The following is a 21,106-nucleotide window of genomic DNA, read 5'->3' as shown; positions in this document are numbered from 1 at the left end:
TACTTTTTCTAAAACACATCGTTCGTCCAAATCGAGGGTGGCGCGTTTTGCCCCCTATGGGTATTTCCCTTACCGCTCATACTTCTTCTTCCATCGACCGATTCTATCGGTGTTGAAGTGGTAACCGAATTAACCAAATAATAACACACAATGTCCATAATACGTCAGAATTGACATGCAACAAATAGTATGGAAATTGATTGGATTTTTATAAGAAGAAATCTTTCATAAGTTCGTGACGGACTCAAGTCAGGAAATATAAAAAGCTAACGTTATCCAACGTCAACTTGGCGGTCGAATCTCGGAAACAACCTCTTACTTTTTAATGAAAGTCCCTGTACACAGTAAAAGTCAAAAGAACAAAAGAATTTAGAGGCTCATTTCCTTAAACCGGATCACGAAAGTAACTATTTTTCGTACCACTTTTCGTTTTCAGTTCTGAAAAGGTCTTCGGACTTGTGGAACTTTGAAACACCGTCGTATGAATTATACAACTTTATTTACAATAACTACAATCGCAATCTGATTTCAAACCAAATTCCCCGCATCGTACCGCGCCATCATTTTGACCTTCTCCACGTTCCCGAACACCAGCTCGTAGTACATTTTGAGCATCTTCAGGTGCGGCACCACAACCGGATGGGTGCAAGCGCTCATGCAAATTTTGCCCTTCTCGTAATCGCCCATGGTAAACAGGGTCACTGCCAGATTGTAGTGCATCACGGACTGGGCCGCTTCCAGCGTGTTCATGCTCCAGTTGGGCGATCCTCGGGTGGTGAAATCTTCCCCCTTGAAGTCCTGCATTCGCTTGGGGTCCAAATAGACTAGCGCTTCCGGGATGCGATCCATCATGATCAATGCTTCGGCGCAATACATCGAGGCAAGTGTCTGATGAGTTTCTGGGAGATCTTCGATGGTGAGCGTTTCCTGTGCGTATTTTAGGGCCATTGTGTATTCGCCTAGGCACAGCTGGACGTAACTGTAGGCACTAAGGGTTGCTATGCGAAGCTTTTCTAAGCTCGCCGGTTTCAAGGGTTGCGATGGGCTGCAGGGTACGCCTTCGTACACTTTGTCCCACGAAGCTGGTTTTGAAGTAGCTTCCAGCTGTCTGGTCATTTCCTTCGTGTGATAATCAATTAACGTGACTGCGTTCCGAAGGCACAGAGAAGCAAATTCCAACGAAGTACTCGGAATAGCTGCCGACTCTTCTTCACAATTGAACGGTCGCTTCTGCAGATGCTTCCGGTGCTGCAAAACCGTCGTTACGTTCTTCATCTGCTCCTTTTGCATTTGCTGATGGGCCATTATGCAACATTCCGCCAATCGCAACCAAAGCCTGGGATTATTGTGGTACGAATTCAATACCACCAACAGACATTCGAAAGCTTCTTTGGGCTTTTGCAAATGAAGGAGCGTGATTCCGTGATTGTACAGAATCTCCGGTCGCTTTGTCGCTCCTACACAATACAAAGGTGACCCTTCGACCTTTTCCGTAGCAGATTGATCAAAGAGCAATGCCTGCTGGAAGAATCGAGCTGCCAGAGCGTAATGCTTCACCGCAAAATGAATCAGCCCCATATTGTTGGCCAAACACGTATTCTGATCTTCCCCATGCGAAGGCACTTTGTTCGGTTCGTTGACAAACCTCTTCGACAGTTCCTTCGCTGCCATTTGATAATCGTTTCCCAGATAGTACTGGTGCCCTTTGAGAATCGAATACTCCGACGTCTCTTCGCAAGGGATCGTGAAATGTTTCTTCCCGTTCAGCAGATTCGATCGAATCAGAATCAGCCGGAACTCTTTCCTAAACTCCTCGAACTGAATCTCCGATATATCCTTCCGGCTTTCGTTGTCCACAACCTTCTCCTCCTCGTCGTCCGGGTTCAGAATCTCCTGCACCCGGATGCTCAACCGTGTCTGCAACATCCCCAGCAATACATTGGCCTTCCTCGGTTGATTCGTGTCCAACAGCAAGTGCACCGTAAATATCCCGGCTTTTCGAAGCAGATAATCATCCAGCTGTTCAAAGTGTCCCATCACGGCCATCATTATCTTCAACGCGGCCAACGGTTGCCTAAAATGGTACAGGATCATCGCTTGGTTGACGTAGGCCGCGGCCAGTTCCGGCTGTTTCACCTCCACCGAGTGCTGAATCTCGCCCACCAGTTCCGTGATTTGGACCATCGTCTTCCGGAATTGTTCGTACTTCCGCAAATCGCTCAAATAGAACTCTGCCACCGCCCGGTTGTGAACGACCTTCGGATTGGCGTCCTGCGTTTTCTGCAATTTGAGCAATGTTTGCAGACAGGATGCGTAATCCGCCCTGTAAGAAAGCACCATTTAAGTACACTAATCAGTACAGAAATTACTAAGCTATACTGTACTTTTGAAATTCATTGAAAGCCACTATTTCCAACTCGTGCTCCTGGTCGGAAATTTTCGGTTTGTTTTCCACTGCTGGGTCGGACATTGTTTGATCTTGAAATACGCTTCACAAGTTCAATGCATCTATTTCTCGTTAAAACGAATATTTAGCTAGATAACAATGTAAAACTTTGTCCAAATATCGAAAAATAGGCAGAAATATCACACAGAAAGGATAAATCGTGCGTGTAATGTTTTGATTATTACGAAAACTGTCAAATTGGTCTGTTTTTAACACGGGTATCGTTTCGAATAGGACGAATACAGCTTTGTGCCCAAAATTCGCTTCCATCCCACACTGAAAAAAATCTCTAGTTAAAATCGTAAAATTTTCGCTTGACCTTCCAGTCGTCGCGCGGTTTGCCACCATCAGAACCACCAATAGAGGTACACCCGGATAAAAAATACAATACAAAAACAATATAACGTATTGAAACAGTACCATTCAATATATTGGAAATACAATACAGTATTTTGTGAAATGACAATACAATTACAGTACAATATATTGTTTTCAACAGTTCACTGTATGGTATATGAGATTTTTGCAATATAATGTATGGGTGGTTAAGTATCGTAACAATACAAATATAGATATTTTCTCATACAAATATTTTGAAAACACAATATGATATATTGTTCATGTATTGTCTTGATAAGCAATTCGTGTATTGTTGTACAATACAAAAACAATTCAACAAACTGTATCATGGTTGCATGTCAGCTAATGTCAAGTGACTTCTAAAAAACTACTTATTTTGACTTTTTGAATATTTTCCACCCAACATTTCTTGCTTTTTGAACTTGTTTTGTTTATTTCTTTCAGCAAAGCTACATAGAAAAAAGCAACAGTTGTTTTACGCGAAAATAGGAATTTGACCAAAATTGTAAGGTATAAAACCAATTAAAAACAATACAATGTTCTGTTACAATATATTATATTGTTTTTGAATTGTATATCCAAACATGAATAATATTGCTTCGACATTCAATTACAATACGCTGTATTGTATCCAATACGTTATATTGTACATTAATGGTTTATTCCATTTACTGAATGATACGTTTTTATCCGGGCATCCATCCCTATCAAGGCACTGCAACCGGACGAACTGGATCTGGACATCACGGAAGTGGTCAACGTGCACCGTAAAATGGCGGATAGCTGGTACGAAGGCGAGCGATAATAAGAATGTTATCAGTCGGTTATCAGTACGCATCGTACCTTTGCGCTGTGCGTACACGAATTCTCTCTGCTCTTGGAATTTTTTTTAAAACTACCTAAAGTAATAAAACAGTACTTTTCAGTACTACTTTTTCTTCTATTGATCCCTTTACGATCCTTGTTTGGACCCGTGCCTTCGATTTTTCGTTGGACCCGTTGGCGAAAGCTAGCGGTGGTAATCCTTCTTGGACACCGTCTTGGGAAAAAACCTCTCGAAGGTCACGTCTTCTTTCATTTTTTAACTAAACATGGTATCAACAACTAACAAAAGGAAGGACGAATCTCTGAATTCACAACTTCCTTCCAAAAAAGTGGGATTTAAAACTGTCACTAAATGTGGCAAGAATGGAAGAAAGGACGTTTCCCCGGAATGCAAACTTTCTGCCAAGGGTGAAATGAATAAATATATCGAAATAAGCAATCAGTTCGATGCTCTAGACAAATTTTCCGAACACAAAATCGAAGCAGCCTCTAGCCCAGGCTCTTTGATTCAAGTGAGGAAGCAAAGAGTGCCGCCTATCGTTGTCAGTTGTTCCGAATTTGGGGGATTTAGGCAGGAGATCTTGAACTCCATTAAAAAAAAAATTGAAACCTTTTTTTACTTATGACGATAAAACTAAACGTTTGTTCAAAGTCGTCTCGAAAGGTCTCTCAAGTGACTATAAGTCACCTGAAGACTTCCTGTAAGAGCTGGTGTTCCTCAAGGCAACATTTTGGGACCAATATTATACAATATTTTTACATCTGACTTACCTGAGTTACCTCAGGGATGTCAAAAATCTTTGTTTGCGGATGACACATTCCTCTCCGCCAAAGGACGAAGCCTGCGTGTCATCTGTAGTCGATTGCAAAAAAGTTTGGATATTTTTTCTTCATACTTGTAAAAATGGAAAATTTCTCCTAATGCTTCCAAAACTCAATTAATAATATTCCCACATAAACCAAAAGCTCTTTTTTTGAAACCTTCAAGTAGACATGTTGTCACGATGAGAGGGGTTCCAATAAATTGGTCAAATGAAGTTAAGTATCTAGGGCTCATGCTAGATAAGAATGAAGTGGTGAACTCGCCAAGGGCGAAAAGTCACTCAAATAAAGATAAATAATAATAATAGATAAGAATTTAACTTTCAAAAATCACATTGAGGGCATTCAAGCCAAATGTAATGAATATGTAAAATGTCTCTATCCCCTATTAATAGAAAATCAACTTTGTCTTAAGAACAGCCATGTTGTATGCTGTACCGATATGGACTAGCTGTTGTAATACCAGGAAGAAAGCTCTGCAGAGAATTCAAAATAAAATTTTGAAAATGATTCTGAAGCATTGTCCCTGGTACAGTATCAATGAGTTACATAGAATATCCAATGTTGAAACATTGGAACAAATGTCGAATAAAATCATTAATAAGTTCAAGCAAAAATCGTTGCAATCTTCTATTGCCACGATTAATGCGTTATATGTTTAGGTTAAGTTAGGCCTAAATAAATTGAAAACGTTATTTTTTTCTCTCTTATAAGCAGGTGAAATCAACTCACCTGTAAAAAATCTGAACTGCTACGGCAAATGAAATGTAGGGGGGGACGGGGCAAGATGAGCACCCCTCAATTATGAGACTATTTGAATGAATTTTATTAAAATAACGTCATACACTGTTGAATTGAAGTTAATCCAAATGCCATGATTGATAAAAATTATTAGAAATAATAAGAATTTGAAAATATGGATAAATTATCAAAATTTGTGAAAATATTGCATTTTCTTATAACAAATGACCAAAACACAATAAGAATTTTGACGTCTAACAATATTTGGACCAAATTTCTGATTCTCAGCCAACATTTCAAACTATTTGGAGAGTCTTTTAGTATATAAAGAAAAAAAAAAAATTGTTACAGTGCTTTACTTGGTTTAAGTTATTTTTATAAGTCGGGGCAAGATGAGCACCCCTTATGGAAATAGGAACATTATTTGGAAATCATTAAAATATGCTGAGCAATGCTTGGACTAGTTGCCTTAGCTCTATTACATTTGCTGATTAGCTTGTATTCATAAAATTGAGTCGTTATATAGTCCTTTCTCATCTTTTTCTTCTATTTCTAGTGAAATAAAACAAATAATGCATTTATATCTTCTAACTGAGAATGGATTCAACAATTTTCTACACAAACTTTGAAATGCATAGTTTGATGTAAAATATACGATGCTTATCAATGATAACTTACTGATAATTAAAAAAATGCAATTTAAGAGAGTGCCCTTCTTGCCCCGCAGGGGTGCTCATCTTGCCCCGCAGTGTATTTAAGCCACCTGAAAAACATCTATCTTGTTTAGTCATTTTATTCAATCAAATTTTCCTTTTTTTGAACCCGTTATGTTTATGGGTGATAGAAAACATGTTTTTATAAAATGTTCCATGTCATTTGCAATAAAAAATAATGACCACATTCAGTAAAATAGGTTTATCCTTAAGGTGCTCATCTTGCCCCACCCTACCCTAATATGTTGTTAGTATGAAGTATGAAAACCAAAATGTTATATTTAAAGTCTTTAGTTTTGGTTTTTTTGTGTTCTTAGTGGTATTTATAAATGACATTTGATGAAGTGGTGAATGAATATCTGAAATTATGCATATGCCTATGGGATGAATAAATGCATAAACTCTTAATTCCTCGTCGAATTATGGAAAAATCTCGTAAGATGATTCATGTAAGAATCCTTTAATGATCTTAGCAATTTTGCTAAAAATTCAGAAGTGAAATTTAAGGAATTTCTCAAGGAATCTCTAAGACAGTTTTGAGAAGAATTCTGAAACTATTAAAAGATGTTTTATAAGTCGAAGACCAAACTCTTTGAAAAATATTCTAAGAAAGTTTCAACAAAATGTAATTTTGAAAAAAATATTTCAAGTGCTCATGGATTTATTCAAAACAGAATCCCAATAAAACATTAGGATCAAATTTTAAAGGATTGTTTCGAAATATTACTGGAAAAAGTCCGAAAGAATATTACAAGAAGTTAAAGTAGATGAAGTTCTAGACGAGTTCAAGAGGGAAGAAGAATTTTAATCCTGGACGAGTACTTTAAAAAATCTCTTTAGAGTTTATTCAAAAAATTTAATAACGCTAAAAATGTCCATTTTAGGCACCCACCCACCCCCTTGTAACGCATTTTGTATGAATATTTTTCAATTTTTGTATGAGCTGTAACATCTTCGGGACACCCACCCACCCCCTTCAGCGTTATGAAATTTGTGAATGGGCCCTTAATGCACCCAGTATGTTTCTGGGCCTTCCTTAGCCGAGTGATTAGAGTCCGTGGCTACAAAGCAAAGCCAAAATCGGGTCAAAAAGCTGACAAAATCGGGGGCAGACAAAATCGGGTCAGTATTGTATTTCTTTTCTATTTTTGTCTACAGAGTTAACTGTTTGTTATTCTTTTCGATTAGTTCATTATTCAACAGTTAAACCTCCATGAGTCGATATCTTAAGGGATCATCGACTCATGGAAATATCGAGTCGTGGAAACAAATGCCTTGGGAAGCCGTTTGAGGGGATCATCATAGTAACCATGAAATTTTATTTTTAGTATGGTTCCATGAGTCGATATCGAGTCATGGAACATCGACTCATGGAGGTTTCACTGTATAACAAGAGATTTCAATAGAACTTCATTAAATATATTAAATGATCAGGGATAAACTAAATCTTTTAGATTTTTTTTTATAATATGCTAATATTGAGGGAAGTTTATTAAATTGATTATTATTGTTTAATCCTGAAATAATTTGTTTACCTTATTATTGAAAAAAAAACATTAGTCTTTATTATATTATAATTTTAGATTTTTTTTTTCTGGAAGTATATGATTTATACCATTGATTTCTTCTATAGGAGTAGTAAAGTGACCATTATTTTAGGAATACATTCTTATAAGATATTTGATCAAGGATTAAGTGAGTATTTTGGGGTCAAATATTGCATAATAAATAAAAAAATAATTCATTATATGTTCAAGAATTTCAAAATACCTAGTCATTTGAAAAAATATTTATTAAGTTATATATTATAGGAAATTATTTTAGTAAGAATAATAAATAAAATAAATTTGAAGCATAACATTGAAAAAGTTAGGGAAATTGTTGTGTTTTTAATATTTATTAAATAAAAATTTTAGTTTTACAGTGAAAATATTGTCCCAGCCGTCGAAGGTTTTTAACGCCTGCCCTTCGAATGTACGGTTTTCCAGTGACAGTTGGTGACGGGTTCCCTTGACTTTTGGGAGGTCGCAATCTAAGCCAGCTGTCTCCTCTCTATCAGGTTTAGCAGATCTTTTTAAATGCAAATAAAATGTTATAATTAACTATTATCCCAAAACATGGATGAATTTCACCTAAGACTAGGCCGAAACTAATTGCAATAAATCGCATCATATTTATTTATTTCATTCAAAAGCTTCTTGATTTTATTTATGTTATTATCCAATAAATAAAATAAAAATAAGAATAAGCTAGTTATCGATTAATTATTTAAATGTGATGTTTTAATTAAATACTAATAAAATATATTCCATCAAATTATTGAGTTATTAAGAAAATTTAATGGTAGAACAATTTCGATAATACTCGAGTTTGTTGTCCAGGTTTTTCCATCAAGTTGAGCTTTGATATATCAAAACAAATCGATGAAATGATTGGGTGGAGATCTTCTGCAACATTGAAAGCATTATTCACGGAATAAATATCTTGTTTTAATGTGATATGTGCCAAAACGAACATATGTTTTTTTTAAAGAAATAAGCTCTAACAGAAAATATGAATAAAACTAAAACAATGTTTTCCAAGTCGTTAAAACGTTGATTTTTAACTATTTTTTTAACGTTTAATTTGTTTGTTTATAAATTAATTTATTAAGACATGAATAAATACATAAACTAATTTCTTAGGAAGTTTGAAACAAACCTGTGTAGAATATCTAGAAAGAAGGAACTTCAAGGTTGAAAATATCTGAAGAAAATCCTGAGACAGTCTCTGTGAATCTACTGGAGGTAGAAGCGTTCAAGTGCTCAAGGATTTCCTAAAGCAAATTCTGAAAAAAATCCTTCTAAGCTAAAGTGATCAGATGTATTTTGCTCCAAAGCGGGACAAAATTTCACATACTTTCAATAACAGCATGAAAGAATTGTACACACCAATGATCTACAATGGGAAATATGACGTAAATAGTGCAACTTTAGTTAAGATTAAAAAAGAAAAGGATTTTGAATGGAGCTCAAATATTTTACAAAGCAGCGGTTTACTAACGTAAATAGTTGTTTCAAAAGTCTTGGACAAGGTTGATTTCATATAATGTTGTTGTTGTTGTTCTTCTTCTTCTTCCCTCTGGGACAGAGCCTGCTTCTCAGCTTAGTGTTCTTATGAGCACTTCTACATTTTTTAACTGAGAGCTTTCTTTGCCAAAGTTGCCATTCTCGCATTCGTATATCGTATGTCAGGTACGATAATACTTTCATATTTATTTTTTTCTCCATTTTCTCTAATTGACAACCGTTGAGTATAAAAAATAGGGAATAATAATAATAGCTCTGAAAATATGGGACATTTTGATGATTCAAGTGAAAAGCGGGACATTTCCACTTTTTGGCGCGGAACAAATGGTCAAAATGCGGGACGTCTGGTCATTTTATTCCAAACATCCCTTGAAATAACATTCGCGAATCACTGTAGAAATCCTAGTAAGTTTGCTAGGAGAAACCTAACGCAATTACTAGCTCAATTCCTGAGACTTTTCCTCCGATGAATCTGAGAAGAAATTTATGAAAAACCTGTGAAATAGTCTCTGATGGTTTCTCTGGATCCTCTAAAATGTGGCATCAGGACTCAATGCAAGCAGATTACTACCATTGTTGGATTCTCTTTATTTTAGGTGTCAATACGCAATGTGAAGCCGTATCAAGCTTTTAAGTGGTGGATCGAACCCCGTTATTTTTCGTAATCCTTAAACATTGGAGTAGATCCTCACGGGTGTTGCTAGTGGAAAAGCACCAATTTTAGACCCAATTTTCGATTTTGATCTACTTTGTATAAAAATCCGAAAATTGGCACAGATTTCTTGTAGGTCAAAAATTAGTGCTTTTTCCCTACTTAGTAAATGCAAAAAGCACCCGAAGGCGATGGCTTGCCATAATTTACTTTTCCTCCTGCTTGGAATAAACCAGTCTCAGATGGCGCTTGCCGCAGTAGTGATGATCTTCGTGGGTGGCAATGAAGACTCCGGCACAGCAGGTCTCGATGGTGCACTCACGACGCAAACGTTGGATCTAGCCGTTTTCGTCGACCTTGTAGTACTTGAGGACGACGCGTTTGACCTTCTTCCTGCGGTGCTTGATTTTGTGGTGGAGGTGGAGAAGAACTTCCTGCGCTTCTTGACACCACCGCGGAGGCGCAGCACTAAGTGGAGGGTGGACTCCTTCTGGATGTTGTGTTGTATGTTCGGTCAATCGTTAGAAAATACATTTCGCCGAAAATGGATTTGTCTCTGTATCCATGCAAGATACCTTACTTCGGAAGTAGGGTGCTTCTGGATGCGAATCGAAAGCACCACTTCCAAAGTTTGGTTTCTCGCATAGATTCTGAGAAAAATGCAACATTGTCGAGAGACTGATTCTAACTTCATACTGCGCCGACAACAGCCGGACATGGTGCGGCCACTTTCAAGCTGCTTGCCGACTAAATTCAAACGCTACTGCTGATCTGGCACGATTCCATCCTTGTCCTGGATTTTGACCTTGGCATGTCTTGCTTCACCAGGAACGAGTTGGGTAGATTTCGGCCTGTAATTAAAACAAATCGGATTAATTATTAGTGAATTTAATAAAGAAAGTCCATAAAATACTTACATTTTTCCGTCTGTTAAAATAAAAACGAGAAAACAAAAATAAAACAATAACAAAACATATTTGAAGTTTGACAACGAACCGTCAAAAATATAAACGTCAAAGAGACAACTCGAAGTGCACTGAAGTAAAACTACACTGAAAATGTTTTTACTGGGTACCCGACTGGTCCCCCAAATTGAAAGGCGTTTCTTCGACAGTCCAAGGTCTTACTCTTTAAGTCTATGATGTTACTGCAACTATTTTAGCAATTTTTCCCGCTTAAATAACGGCTAAATCATATTTAAACTTTAATTTAAAAATTGGGTCCATAAATAAACTTTGACACTTTTGATCATGTTTGACGTTTGCATAATCGACAAAAACACCACAGGGCTTTTAGTTTTAACACTGGGGTTGTTCCAATCTGACATTTCGCAAGAGACACGGAAAGTAAAATACACCCAAAATTTAAGTTTAAGCCAAGAAGTATGGCAAAATCTAAACAAATGTTTTTTGGACTTAAACAAAAGAAAAACTTTAAAAAATTGAGTAAACTTGTGTTTTTGGCCAAAACTTAAGCGTTTGGCATTGAAATTGGGACAGGCCTTTAGGACCCTATTGCAGCTTCCATTGGAATGCATCAATCTAAACAGTATGCTGACGGACGATAAAATCTTCGTCCCCAGTTTGCTGCCGGGCACAGGGTCGTTGGGGGAGCAGAACCCCAGCAGACTATCGCGGAGCACGGCAGAGGTTTCCGGCGGGAAGATGAAGGGGTTATTTGTTATGGTCGTGGAGGATATTTCGGGGAGATCTAGGAGTGGTAAAACGGGGAAGTATATGCATACTCCATTGGCCATATGGTTGCGGAACAGTTTGACCACATAAGCAGCAGATATCGAACGGTAATTGCTATCCGTTATGAGTCTTAGATTTCTACGAAGTTGTCGGGTCGTCGTGTGCTTGATTTGAAATTGACATTTCGTTAGGTCTACAAACGCTTAACGCAGGGGTGAGATTAAAAGTTGTGGAAAAATCTCCACTTTGTTTACCCACAGGGTTGAAACAACTGTGCCGCACTACTCAAAATGTGATGAATTCTCAAGTTTAAAAAATATTATAATAAAATCAGGAGAGCATATAAATTAAATCTGAAAGCGTCAATAATCATTAAAAATAATCGTCTTTCGAAGAAAAATATAAAAATAGGGGGTAAGATCTGACGGAAATGGTCTATTGTGCGGTAAAAACTACCATTTTAGGGGGTTAACTTAAGCGGTCGCACCGGCAATTTTCAGCAGACCAGAAATGCGCTTGATTTTGCCATGTCTATAGCTGGAATCAGATTGTTGTAAATTGTGTCTGTCAAATGTTCTAGTAATGCGGTGGGGTGTACCGTAAACATTAAAATTTACAGTAAATTGGTCTGAATTTCCATGGTAGTTTTAAGAATGGGCGTAGTCAGCTAAAATAGTTTATTTTTCCCGTGCGGGAATGGTCCTCTTACGGTCGAATGTACCATTATGGATATGGTGAAACATGGAAAATAGACCTATGTGATGATGTTTTCCTAAGGTTTGGATTTATGCGGGTTATTGGATTATTTCATTCACTGAATGATAAAAAGTTTTCATCTGGTCAGCATTGAAATATTTATTAAATTATTTCGATTTTGTCCGTACTAAAGAGTCTAAATTATAAAGAGACGAAATCTGATCATATTCAAAAATCAAAATAAATCAGCTAGCAACTATGCCAAATCTATTACGCAGCACTGCCAATGTTGATTCCCACGCTAAAAGTGAGTCACAGTTTTGATGTGTTGAATTTTCATAGGTTTGGGTAATGAATGAAGAATTGGCTGAATGTATGGAAAACCAATGTAATGAGTAGAGCATTCTTCATGCAAAGCATGAAAATTGCAACCGACACTCATGTATTCAGAAAATATATATACTACTTCAGAAGAAGCAAAATTTTCGTGGGCGGTAACATTTTTGTGTGAGCCGTTTTCAGCTTGTGTGAAAAAGTGTTTGACAAGTCTCCTGCTCGATTGGAATGACATTGACAGTAAACTCGGAATTCCAATTGGAACATTTCGCTTCTTTGCTTATAGTTTCTTTAGTCCGTACCTGAGACGTCCGTACCACTCTAATGAGGCACGGCATCATCATATCATTCGACCTGCGTGACCGATGCCTCAGCGCAGCAAACTGTCATGTTCAACTGTCGATGACCTCCCTCAGCGCTGTTTTGATTGCTGTTTTCCGTCCTTTCTGCTGAGTTAGCTGAAGTTTTTCGTTTCCAGAAGATGATGGCTCGATAAAACAATATTAAAACAATTTCCGGTCGTGCAGCGTAAAGTACGATCAATGCTCGACGCATAGAAGAAAAGAGTAGTGATGTCCGCCCTCATCGAGTACTTGAAAAGCCCCGAACTGGTGGTCAAAGTTCAACAGTTCTTCGGCATCGAATATCTGCAGCGGGATGAAAAAATCGATCCGTCTACCGGCAACGGGGTTGGCCCTGTTCGTGAGGATTCCGTGTCCAGGAAGACGATGGTTAATGGGGATTTGAAGACGAATTACGATGAGGACAGCAGCGGCAGCAGTAGCGGCGGAAACGACTCCGAGAAGTCTCCTCGTATTGACGCGGGAAAAGAAGATCCAAAGCCGTATCGGATTACGAATAAGTTTTGGTATTATCTGTTCATCATCGGAACGGAGCTGGGCGATGAAATCTTCTACGCAACGTTTATTCCTTTTTGGTTCTGGAATATCGATAGCGCTGTGGGACGGAGAGTCATCATGGTCTGGTCGGCTGTTATGTACGTAGGTAAGGGACGGTGTTGGATCTGGTTGGAGATTAAGGTCTGAATTTAAATTCGATTTATTTTAGGACAAAGCATGAAGGACGTCATTCGGTGGCCCCGGCCAGGATTTCCCGTAAGCAGATTGCAGAAGAAGTGGGCCCTGGAATACGGAATGCCCTCGACGCATGCAATGGTTTCGGTGGCGATTCCCTTTTCGGTGCTAATCTACACTTATGAGAGGTAGACAGCGATACAGAAATGTTTTTTGAGGATGTTCTAAACGTAATGGCCATTTCAGATACATCTATTCATTGCCAGCGGGTTTGGCATTTGCGTTGGTGTGGTGCGCAGTCATTTGCGTCAGCAGAGTTTACTTGGGAATGCACAGCGTGCTGGTAGTTATAAAGTTAGCAGTAATTAGATAATTGTAATAATCCTTATTTAACGTATTTCAGGACATCATTGCCGGTTTGGCATTGGTTGTAACTCTTATGATTCCGCTGATCCCGATTGTGGACAAATTGGATTACATGATAGTTACCAGTAAGTGGTCGCCTATCCCGGTTCTGGCCATTTCCGTTCTGCTGATTGTGTTCTACCCGGATTCTGGAATTTGGACACCCACGAGGTAAGATCTTCAGGTGATTGATTCAATACTTATCACACCGCCTATTTCTTCCAGAGGAGACACCGCCCTGACGGTAAGCGTTTGCGCCGGACTGGAAATCGGAGCATGGTTGCATTACATTCTGGGTGATTTCCAGCCTCCGGCCAATCCACCCCCGTACGAAATCATTTGGCCATCGTATGCCATGCTGGGAATGCTGCTGCTTCGGACCGTCTTGGGTCTTTGCTGCGTTGTGGCCACGCGTGCCTTCGGGAAGTCCCTTTCCTATGCGTTTGTGTGCTTCCTTTTGGGGCGGGACAAAAACGAGCTTCGTCAATCGGAAAACACCTTGCAGAATAAGAACAAAATCATCGTCGAGCTGTCGTACAAGTTCTTCACCTGCGGTATGATTGGTTTCAACACGCAATACTTACTGCCGAATGTGTTCAAGCTACTGCGAATAGGTCGTCCGGATTTCTACACCGAGATCTGAGCTTGGAATGTTGGTACTTGGTACCCTCCAGTCAGAAAATATAACATTCCTTTACGTCGTAGCTTTATAGAATACCTTTCACCATGTTCTGAGTTTTTGGTGTGAATCTGGTTTTTGTCATCTGGTAGACATCCTTCACAAATGTCTAACTCCACTTAGTGGCCTAGGGCTTGACAATGAATCTAATCATTATATTTAATCGAATTATCTTTCTCGTAGTATTTCCAACTCTCGTTACGCCTTTCTCAAACAACTAGTTGACTCCACTTTTTAACTTCATCACGCATCTGCTTTAAGACATTAAGCGACGCACTTGTGCACTTTGTACCAATATCGAGAAACAGGTCTCAAATCTTCCTCGTATGCATAATCTCAAAAGTGGGTTGTGTTTTCAGTAGAATATCATATTTTCTACGAAATACAACATTCTAGTCCATGAATGCGACGAACTACAACTACAACCGATACAGTGAGTTAGACGAATTCAAAAACTTTTAGACTGACTTGGAATTACGCGCTTTGAGAAGTTGCAACCGGAATTGCCAAGCATATGTTTCAAACCAGTCTAGGACTTTTGCATGTTAAGATACCGACGCATAGAAAATAGGCCTTATCGTACAACTAGGCGTCATGCATAAATTATCCCAACTGTAACACCTTTGTCAAGTTTTTATTAGTGAACATTAGTATTTTGAACGATTCTTAACATATGAGGAGTGGCATAATTTATGCATGACCCCTATTCAAAAAACTGCTAAAAAGAAACAATACGCATGGATTACAACAACAATTTACTCTGGCGAATGTACAGAGGAACAAATTAAAACTAAACTTCCATTTAGTAGAATAAATGTCTGTGTTAAAATTTTGATTCCGATATCACAGCCAAATGCAAAGTAACATATCTAGGAGCCTAGGGACTAATTTCTCCACCTTCGCTTAAGCCGTAAACCACGTTTACCCTTCTGATTAAACTAGGTTTAAGACCTATGCGGGGATGAAGAAATCGACCCTAAGCTAGGCAGTCATTAAGGGAACAAAATGTCCCAAGGATTTTCAAAAAACCTTGATCAGTCCATAGTTTACAAAAATGTGAGAGTTTAGCATTTATTTATTTATTTGGCAAATACTTGCTAAGTAAGGTACAACCTTTTAAATTGTAGCAATCGGAATTCAATAATACTTTATCGATCTTTTACTATTCAACTGCTTAAAAAACTACTTAATTCCTTCTACTATGATGGTGTATGCACTGCCTGCGGAACTCTTTAATATTGGTACAGGCACAGATAACAGATGTTTATGTCCGATTGTAAAACTGTGTAAGACAAATAATGGTGATTTTAAGTGGCAACACAAGTAGCAACATCGTGGTGGCGCTGTTATCGCTAAGTTCCCATGGTGATGTCTGTGGTGATTATGAAACATTTCAAGATACTTATATTCACCACTGATTGCAGCAATACGTTATGTGGCGGTGCTAGTGTTTCCAACGTATTTTAGTTTGAATATTTACACAAGTTTTCAGAAGATTTTTGTTCTGGCATAAACATCTGTTATCTGTGGTACAGGATTTAACATAAGTTGGAAGCTGATTCCAATATACAATACCACGAACGAAGAATGAAGCCCCATAATGCGAAGCAATATTGCGGTATAACAAAGTTATTTACGCGAGTGCTATGAAATGGCTGTAATTTGTCAAACAAGAAACGAGGTGTTTTGGTATTAATTAATTTAAAGAATGTTGTGGTTGTTCTTATTTTGAATAAAACGTAGAATCCACATCCAAGTATTTCTGGCTCAAGGTGAGTGACACTTGCGTAGGGGGTCGTCCATTAATTAGGTTTATGGAAGGAGGGGGAGTTTGAGATTTCTTAGGGATGGTACACAAATTATGTCACGCTAAATTTCGACTTTTTCGACCACCTCCCCCCCCCCCCTTTGTCACGTTTTTTGTATGAGTCCCCTGAAAATTTGAAAGGCTTGTCACGCTTGGCTTGACCACCTCCCCCCCCCTTGGAGCGTGACGTAATTTGTGCATGACCCCTTACGCGCCATACAAATTATTTTTAATTTACATACAAAAAATCTTACTATGGGGGGGGGGGTCTAAAAACCGCCAAAATTGTCTTACGTAATTAATGGATCGCCCCTAGGAAGACAAATTGAAGATCCAACGTACGCAGCAATTTAAAGCAATCCTAAGTCATTCGAGCGCTCTCAAGGAAGCATTGAAGAATAGTTCTAAGCCATACATAAAATGAGGTAATAAAAGAGATTTGAACAAACGTAGTTTCACTTGTGTGGTTAACATACTGCCAGTTTGTTCCAGGTGGCGTAAGCTACCAAAAATTCTTCCGCATAGAGCATCTATATGAGCATCCCACTCTTAATTATTCTGAAAAATGATACCGTAAAGTGCCCTAATTCAGCGCATTGCCTAATTTCGCGCATTTTATACAAAATTATTTAAATATGAAAATACACATCAATACTGCAGCAACTTTTAACGCCATTTGATGCTACTTTGATTTAGAATAAGTTTGAATAACAAATAAAAGCAAATAGAGCAATTTTTCGCGGCATAAAAAAATAATCAGTGGAGGCCCGTCTGAGAAGACGCCATTTTTTCAATTTCCTTAGCGTCCGTGCTAAGACTGTAGGACACAAACAAACGTGATTTCTATATTGAAAATGTTTTGTTATTTATGCAATATTCTATGAAACTACTTGCTTCAGATGTGTTTCATGATGCTTCTATGAAATCTTATCAAATATTAGCATAATTATTGAGATTTATCCCAAAAAGTATTGCGCGGCATTAGGGCACGTCATTTTTCATAAGTCCCTTATTCCGCGCACTGCTATTTACAGAACAACAAACAAGTAAAACATGCTATATTGGTCTTCACAGCTGAATATTTATCTGAGGAAGTATTTTCATGCATAAATACGTTTCGCAAACAACCGGAATATCGGGAAAGCCCACTTACAGGGAAACTAGCGGCCGTTCAGAAACCACGTGGTCATTCATGGTGGGAGGAAAAGTTTGTCCAAAACAAAGGTCCATAAACATTTGTTATTGTATGAACAATGCAGAATACGAATATACAGACTTAAATTATTTTACAGGAATCCGTGAAATTCAACGTAATCCCAACAGCTGAAAATTTCGGTGAAATAAATTAACGGAGTACGGTAAATTTTTACAGTTTTCGGTAAAATTTCACCGCAATCCGTTGAATTTCGACGGAATTACGGTGTTTTATTTTACCGAACTGATCAGCTGTTGAAATTACGGTGAAATTCACGGATTACACGGTAAAATAATTCAAGTGTGTAGAGGTAGTCGGGGCGATTTCGCCAAACTGCATATTTTTTTGAAATTTCTTCTGGAATAACATGCAACCCCATAGCTGACAAGGAAAAGGAAAAAATATCAACGTCTCCGCAGTCGCGAAATGTCCAAATGCTGAAAAATTGAAAAGTATTGTATTCAAAATAAACTGTTATAAAAACCTCAGTGTTTGGAGCAGTTTTCCAAAGCTGCTGATAAATCTAAACACAAGACTATAGTTATTTCAAATGTATGCACATTTTTCTGGCATAAAATTTCACTTCAAAGGCTTTTTATGTTGAGCGGTTCCACGCGAAATCGTCCATAAAATGCTGAAATCTGACATGTACCATTCCGATTTGGATGAAACTGCGCAGAGATACGAAAATTATCTCATAATTGGGGATCGTTTAGAATCGAGAGTAACTTCTGATAAGGGCGTATGTATTTTTGGCATCACCATTTAAAAAAAACTGTACCTTGGAAACCGTTTGTTATAGAGAAATAGTGTCTGAGGAGGGATGGTAGACAATCAAATAGGCTTTGTAAAAAAAAATACACTGAAAAAAAAATACTTTTATTTTCATGAAAAAATTGAAATTAAACCTTAAAACACAAATTGCAAAAAATAGGTATCGTCGTTTTTTTTCAAATTTTTTCTGTAAAATTTCAATGTAAAACCAGATGTTTTAAGCACAGTTTCAACATGGTGCAATCTAAAATAAAAAAAAGTTTTTCTAAGAGCAACTTTTGGTGCATTTCTGAAAATTCAATTTCTGGCCGTAGAAAAGACGTTTTGATGCTGTAATATGATTCTTCACCCAAAAAAATTCAAAATGCTAATATCAATGATCTTCCTATAAGTAACCGCTTCAAGATATTTGGGATTGAATTATATTAATATCATAAAACTTAAGAAAATACGCCCATTTCTTACATTATTCCAGATGCTCCATCAACAATGTTACGTTAATCTCTTAAGAAAATGTATACTAGATTGCTTAAATACCATTCTAAAACCATATTCGGTCTATTCACTCATTCGAATGCATTTTAATGGTTTAAGCATTGCTTAGTATAAACGGATTTTATATCGGCAAATGATTTTTCGAGAATTATGCATTTAATGCTTAAAGCTCCAAAATCATGTACAATGTATTAATTAAGCCATTTTTCTCCAATTTCAGTAAACAAAAGGAATGCAAATGTAAAAAAAAAAACGATTTTTGAATGCAACGCGTTTATTTTCATATAAATCATATCTCGGTGTAAGTGACTCTGCTACCCATGGTTAAGGTTTCTTCAAATTTGTTCCGCGTTGATCAAAATCTGTTTGCCACATAACTGTCGCAGCTGTTTCCGAACTGCTCACGACAACCGGAATGGAGCTCACCCACAAAATAACCTGGAAACGTTTGGATGATGACGAAATACCAATATGATTACGATAAATGAACATCGGATCCATATTTCACTAAATTCTGAGCTTCTAATCTCTTCCTGTGATGAATTTCCTGAGACAAATGTCCTTTGAGGATGGCGTCTCTGATAAGGTCCGAGCACGCCACAATTGCGGGAAAGTGTTATTAGGACTGCCAGAACAGATCCGCTGCGGGCATTACTGTTTTTCTTTTTGGGCTGGATTTAGACAACACTTAGATTGTAAAATGAACTGGTATGATGCGTATTATTCGAGGAAATACTTAATAACACGATGTGATTTCGATACCGAGCCGAACAAACTGAACAAGTCCCAAGGGTAGCGTGTTTCACTATATAAGCACCACTAAAAATAAATCACGGATAAGCTTGGCAAGGTATAAAATAATAAGCTTCTCAATGATTAATAGTGTATAATATTGAGAAAATAATATATCGTACACTAACTAGTATATTCGCTCATTATCGAAGTGTGCGGTGATTGAAAACGGAAGCAAAAATGTTTTGCTCCGTCAGTTTTCTGAAAATTGTTTTATTTTGCCTAGATTAAACGAGAAGAACAGTTTTATCAAGTTAATTCGTGTTCATTCTAGTTCGTTTAGTTCAGGATGTGATATGTAAGCCTATGTATTATGGAGTTATACCGGTATGGATCGTCGGCCGCTGATCATCCCTTTTGAATGGTTCCCAAACGAGGAGACGCTTCAGTTGAAAGTTGTATCCGGTGAGTTTGTTCCGATTGAATCTTGCATGGTTAGTGATTGCTTGAGGGCCATTGGTGATCGGATGTGGTTAACGCTCTAAACTCAGAAGCGACAAACTGTACAATCGATGACCATTTGTTTTTAAACATTTCATGAAACATGCGAGAGTTATCCTCATGATTATTCTGCCGTTCTTCATTTTATGGCAGGAACGACATCATACAATTTGTGTACTGATCACGCACGTTAGTGGTGATTTGGTATTACTGTTGTACGCAGTTTTTATTTTTTTAAACTATAGGTAAAGTCTTTGTTCGCAGCGTTGTAAAAATGTTTCCAACAGGGTTGCGATGGATCTTCTTCGCGAACGGTGATCGACGCATCTTCGCGATCCAATATTCGCCAAAATTCATTTTTTATTTTTGCGTCACGAAGAGCATAAAAAAAGCTATACTTTGGGTCATCCCTCGGATGATGAATCTAAATACGAAGGCAACGAACATGGGTACAAAGAGGTAAGATACTTTAATAACACTATATATGATATATTACTATATATTGGGTATTGGGGAGGGGTAGCCTAAGGGAGTTAATTGAACTGTTGACTGGATGAAAGTGCGTGGGGTCGCCAGCCTTTTGTCATGAGAAAACAGCCTTAGTGTTGTCTTCCAAAGGTCTTCAAAGATATTAACTAGCTCTGCTACAACAAACCATCAGGTAGATCATTCCATCCCGGTATGATTCTGCAGCCATAGGTAATCCTTGCGCTGATGGTGGCTAAATTATAATCATCATCATCATCATCACTAGCTAGTATATTCGCTTTTCTCCGTGTATAATATATACTTCCTCGCATATTTCCACAGAGATAATATGTCTGTGATATTTCTTTCACCACTGGACTATCGCAGACGTTTTTAGGGCAACTTCACCGGTGGTCCAAATCACCGGTTGGTTCCAAATTTTTGGACCATTTTCAAAATTGGAGCTTGCACCGGTGTTGCAAATTATGTTCCAATTCTATTTTATACCAGTTTTCTGGTCTATTTTTTTGGAACAGGCTAACTGCCTGGTCCATTTTTGGTCGGATTTGGAACAAGATTTGAGCTGTTCCAAATCTGATTTGACACAGAAAAACAAGGAGAGAGATATTTTTGTTTTTTTTTTCACGCACGCGATGACAGTTC

At 37.8% G+C, this 21,106-nt stretch overlaps 2 protein-coding genes and 1 long non-coding RNA gene across 3 annotated transcripts; 1 reads left to right on the top strand and 2 right to left on the bottom strand.

The window, feature by feature from the left end:
* Positions 1–480: 480 nt before the first annotated feature.
* Positions 481–2,651, bottom strand: LOC5573803 (CCR4-NOT transcription complex subunit 10). The gene is made up of 2 exons (XM_001661003.2): positions 2,385–2,651; positions 481–2,323 (listed from the first exon to the last, which is right to left on the bottom strand). The coding sequence occupies exons 1-2, from the start codon at positions 2,468–2,470 to the stop codon at positions 529–531; spliced, it is 1,881 nt and encodes a 626-aa protein (XP_001661053.1). The 5' UTR covers positions 2,471–2,651; the 3' UTR covers positions 481–528.
* A 6,892-nt stretch (positions 2,652–9,543) lies between these two features.
* Positions 9,544–10,631, bottom strand: LOC110676708. Its single transcript, XR_002500641.1, has 2 exons — positions 10,545–10,631; positions 9,544–10,478 (listed from the first exon to the last, which is right to left on the bottom strand). It is a non-coding gene; the product is annotated as an uncharacterized LOC110676708 (long non-coding RNA).
* Positions 10,632–12,734: 2,103 nt separating this feature from the next.
* Positions 12,735–15,286, top strand: LOC5573802 (sphingosine-1-phosphate phosphatase 1). The gene is made up of 5 exons (XM_001661004.2): positions 12,735–13,358; positions 13,422–13,575; positions 13,634–13,730; positions 13,791–13,963; positions 14,018–15,286. The coding sequence occupies exons 1-5, from the start codon at positions 12,926–12,928 to the stop codon at positions 14,433–14,435; spliced, it is 1,275 nt and encodes a 424-aa protein (XP_001661054.1). The 5' UTR covers positions 12,735–12,925; the 3' UTR covers positions 14,436–15,286.
* Positions 15,287–21,106: the final 5,820 nt, after the last annotated feature.

This window comes from Aedes aegypti, chromosome 2, assembly GCF_002204515.2.
Source record: "Aedes aegypti strain LVP_AGWG chromosome 2, AaegL5.0 Primary Assembly, whole genome shotgun sequence".
Taxonomy (NCBI): Eukaryota; Metazoa; Arthropoda; class Insecta; order Diptera; family Culicidae; genus Aedes; species Aedes aegypti.
This window is presented reverse-complemented; position numbering and strand designations above follow the sequence as displayed.

Excerpts from the sequence above, each read along its gene's own strand:
- LOC5573802 (XM_001661004.2), top strand. The coding sequence starts at position 12,926 with ATGTCCGCCCTCATCGAGTACTTGAAAAGCCCCGAACTGGTGGTCAAA. Across the intron at positions 13,576-13,633 it reads CTAATCTACACTTATGAGAG|ATACATCTATTCATTGCCAG; the intron begins GTAGACAGCGAT and ends TGGCCATTTCAG. Across the intron at positions 13,731-13,790 it reads TGGGAATGCACAGCGTGCTG|GACATCATTGCCGGTTTGGC; the intron begins GTAGTTATAAAG and ends AACGTATTTCAG.
- LOC5573803 (XM_001661003.2), bottom strand. The coding sequence starts at position 2,470 with ATGTCCGACCCAGCAGTGGAAAACAAACCGAAAATTTCCGACCAGGAG. Across the intron at positions 2,324-2,384 it reads GCTTTCAATGAATTTCAAAA|GGCGGATTACGCATCCTGTC; the intron begins GTACAGTATAGC and ends GCTTTCTTACAG.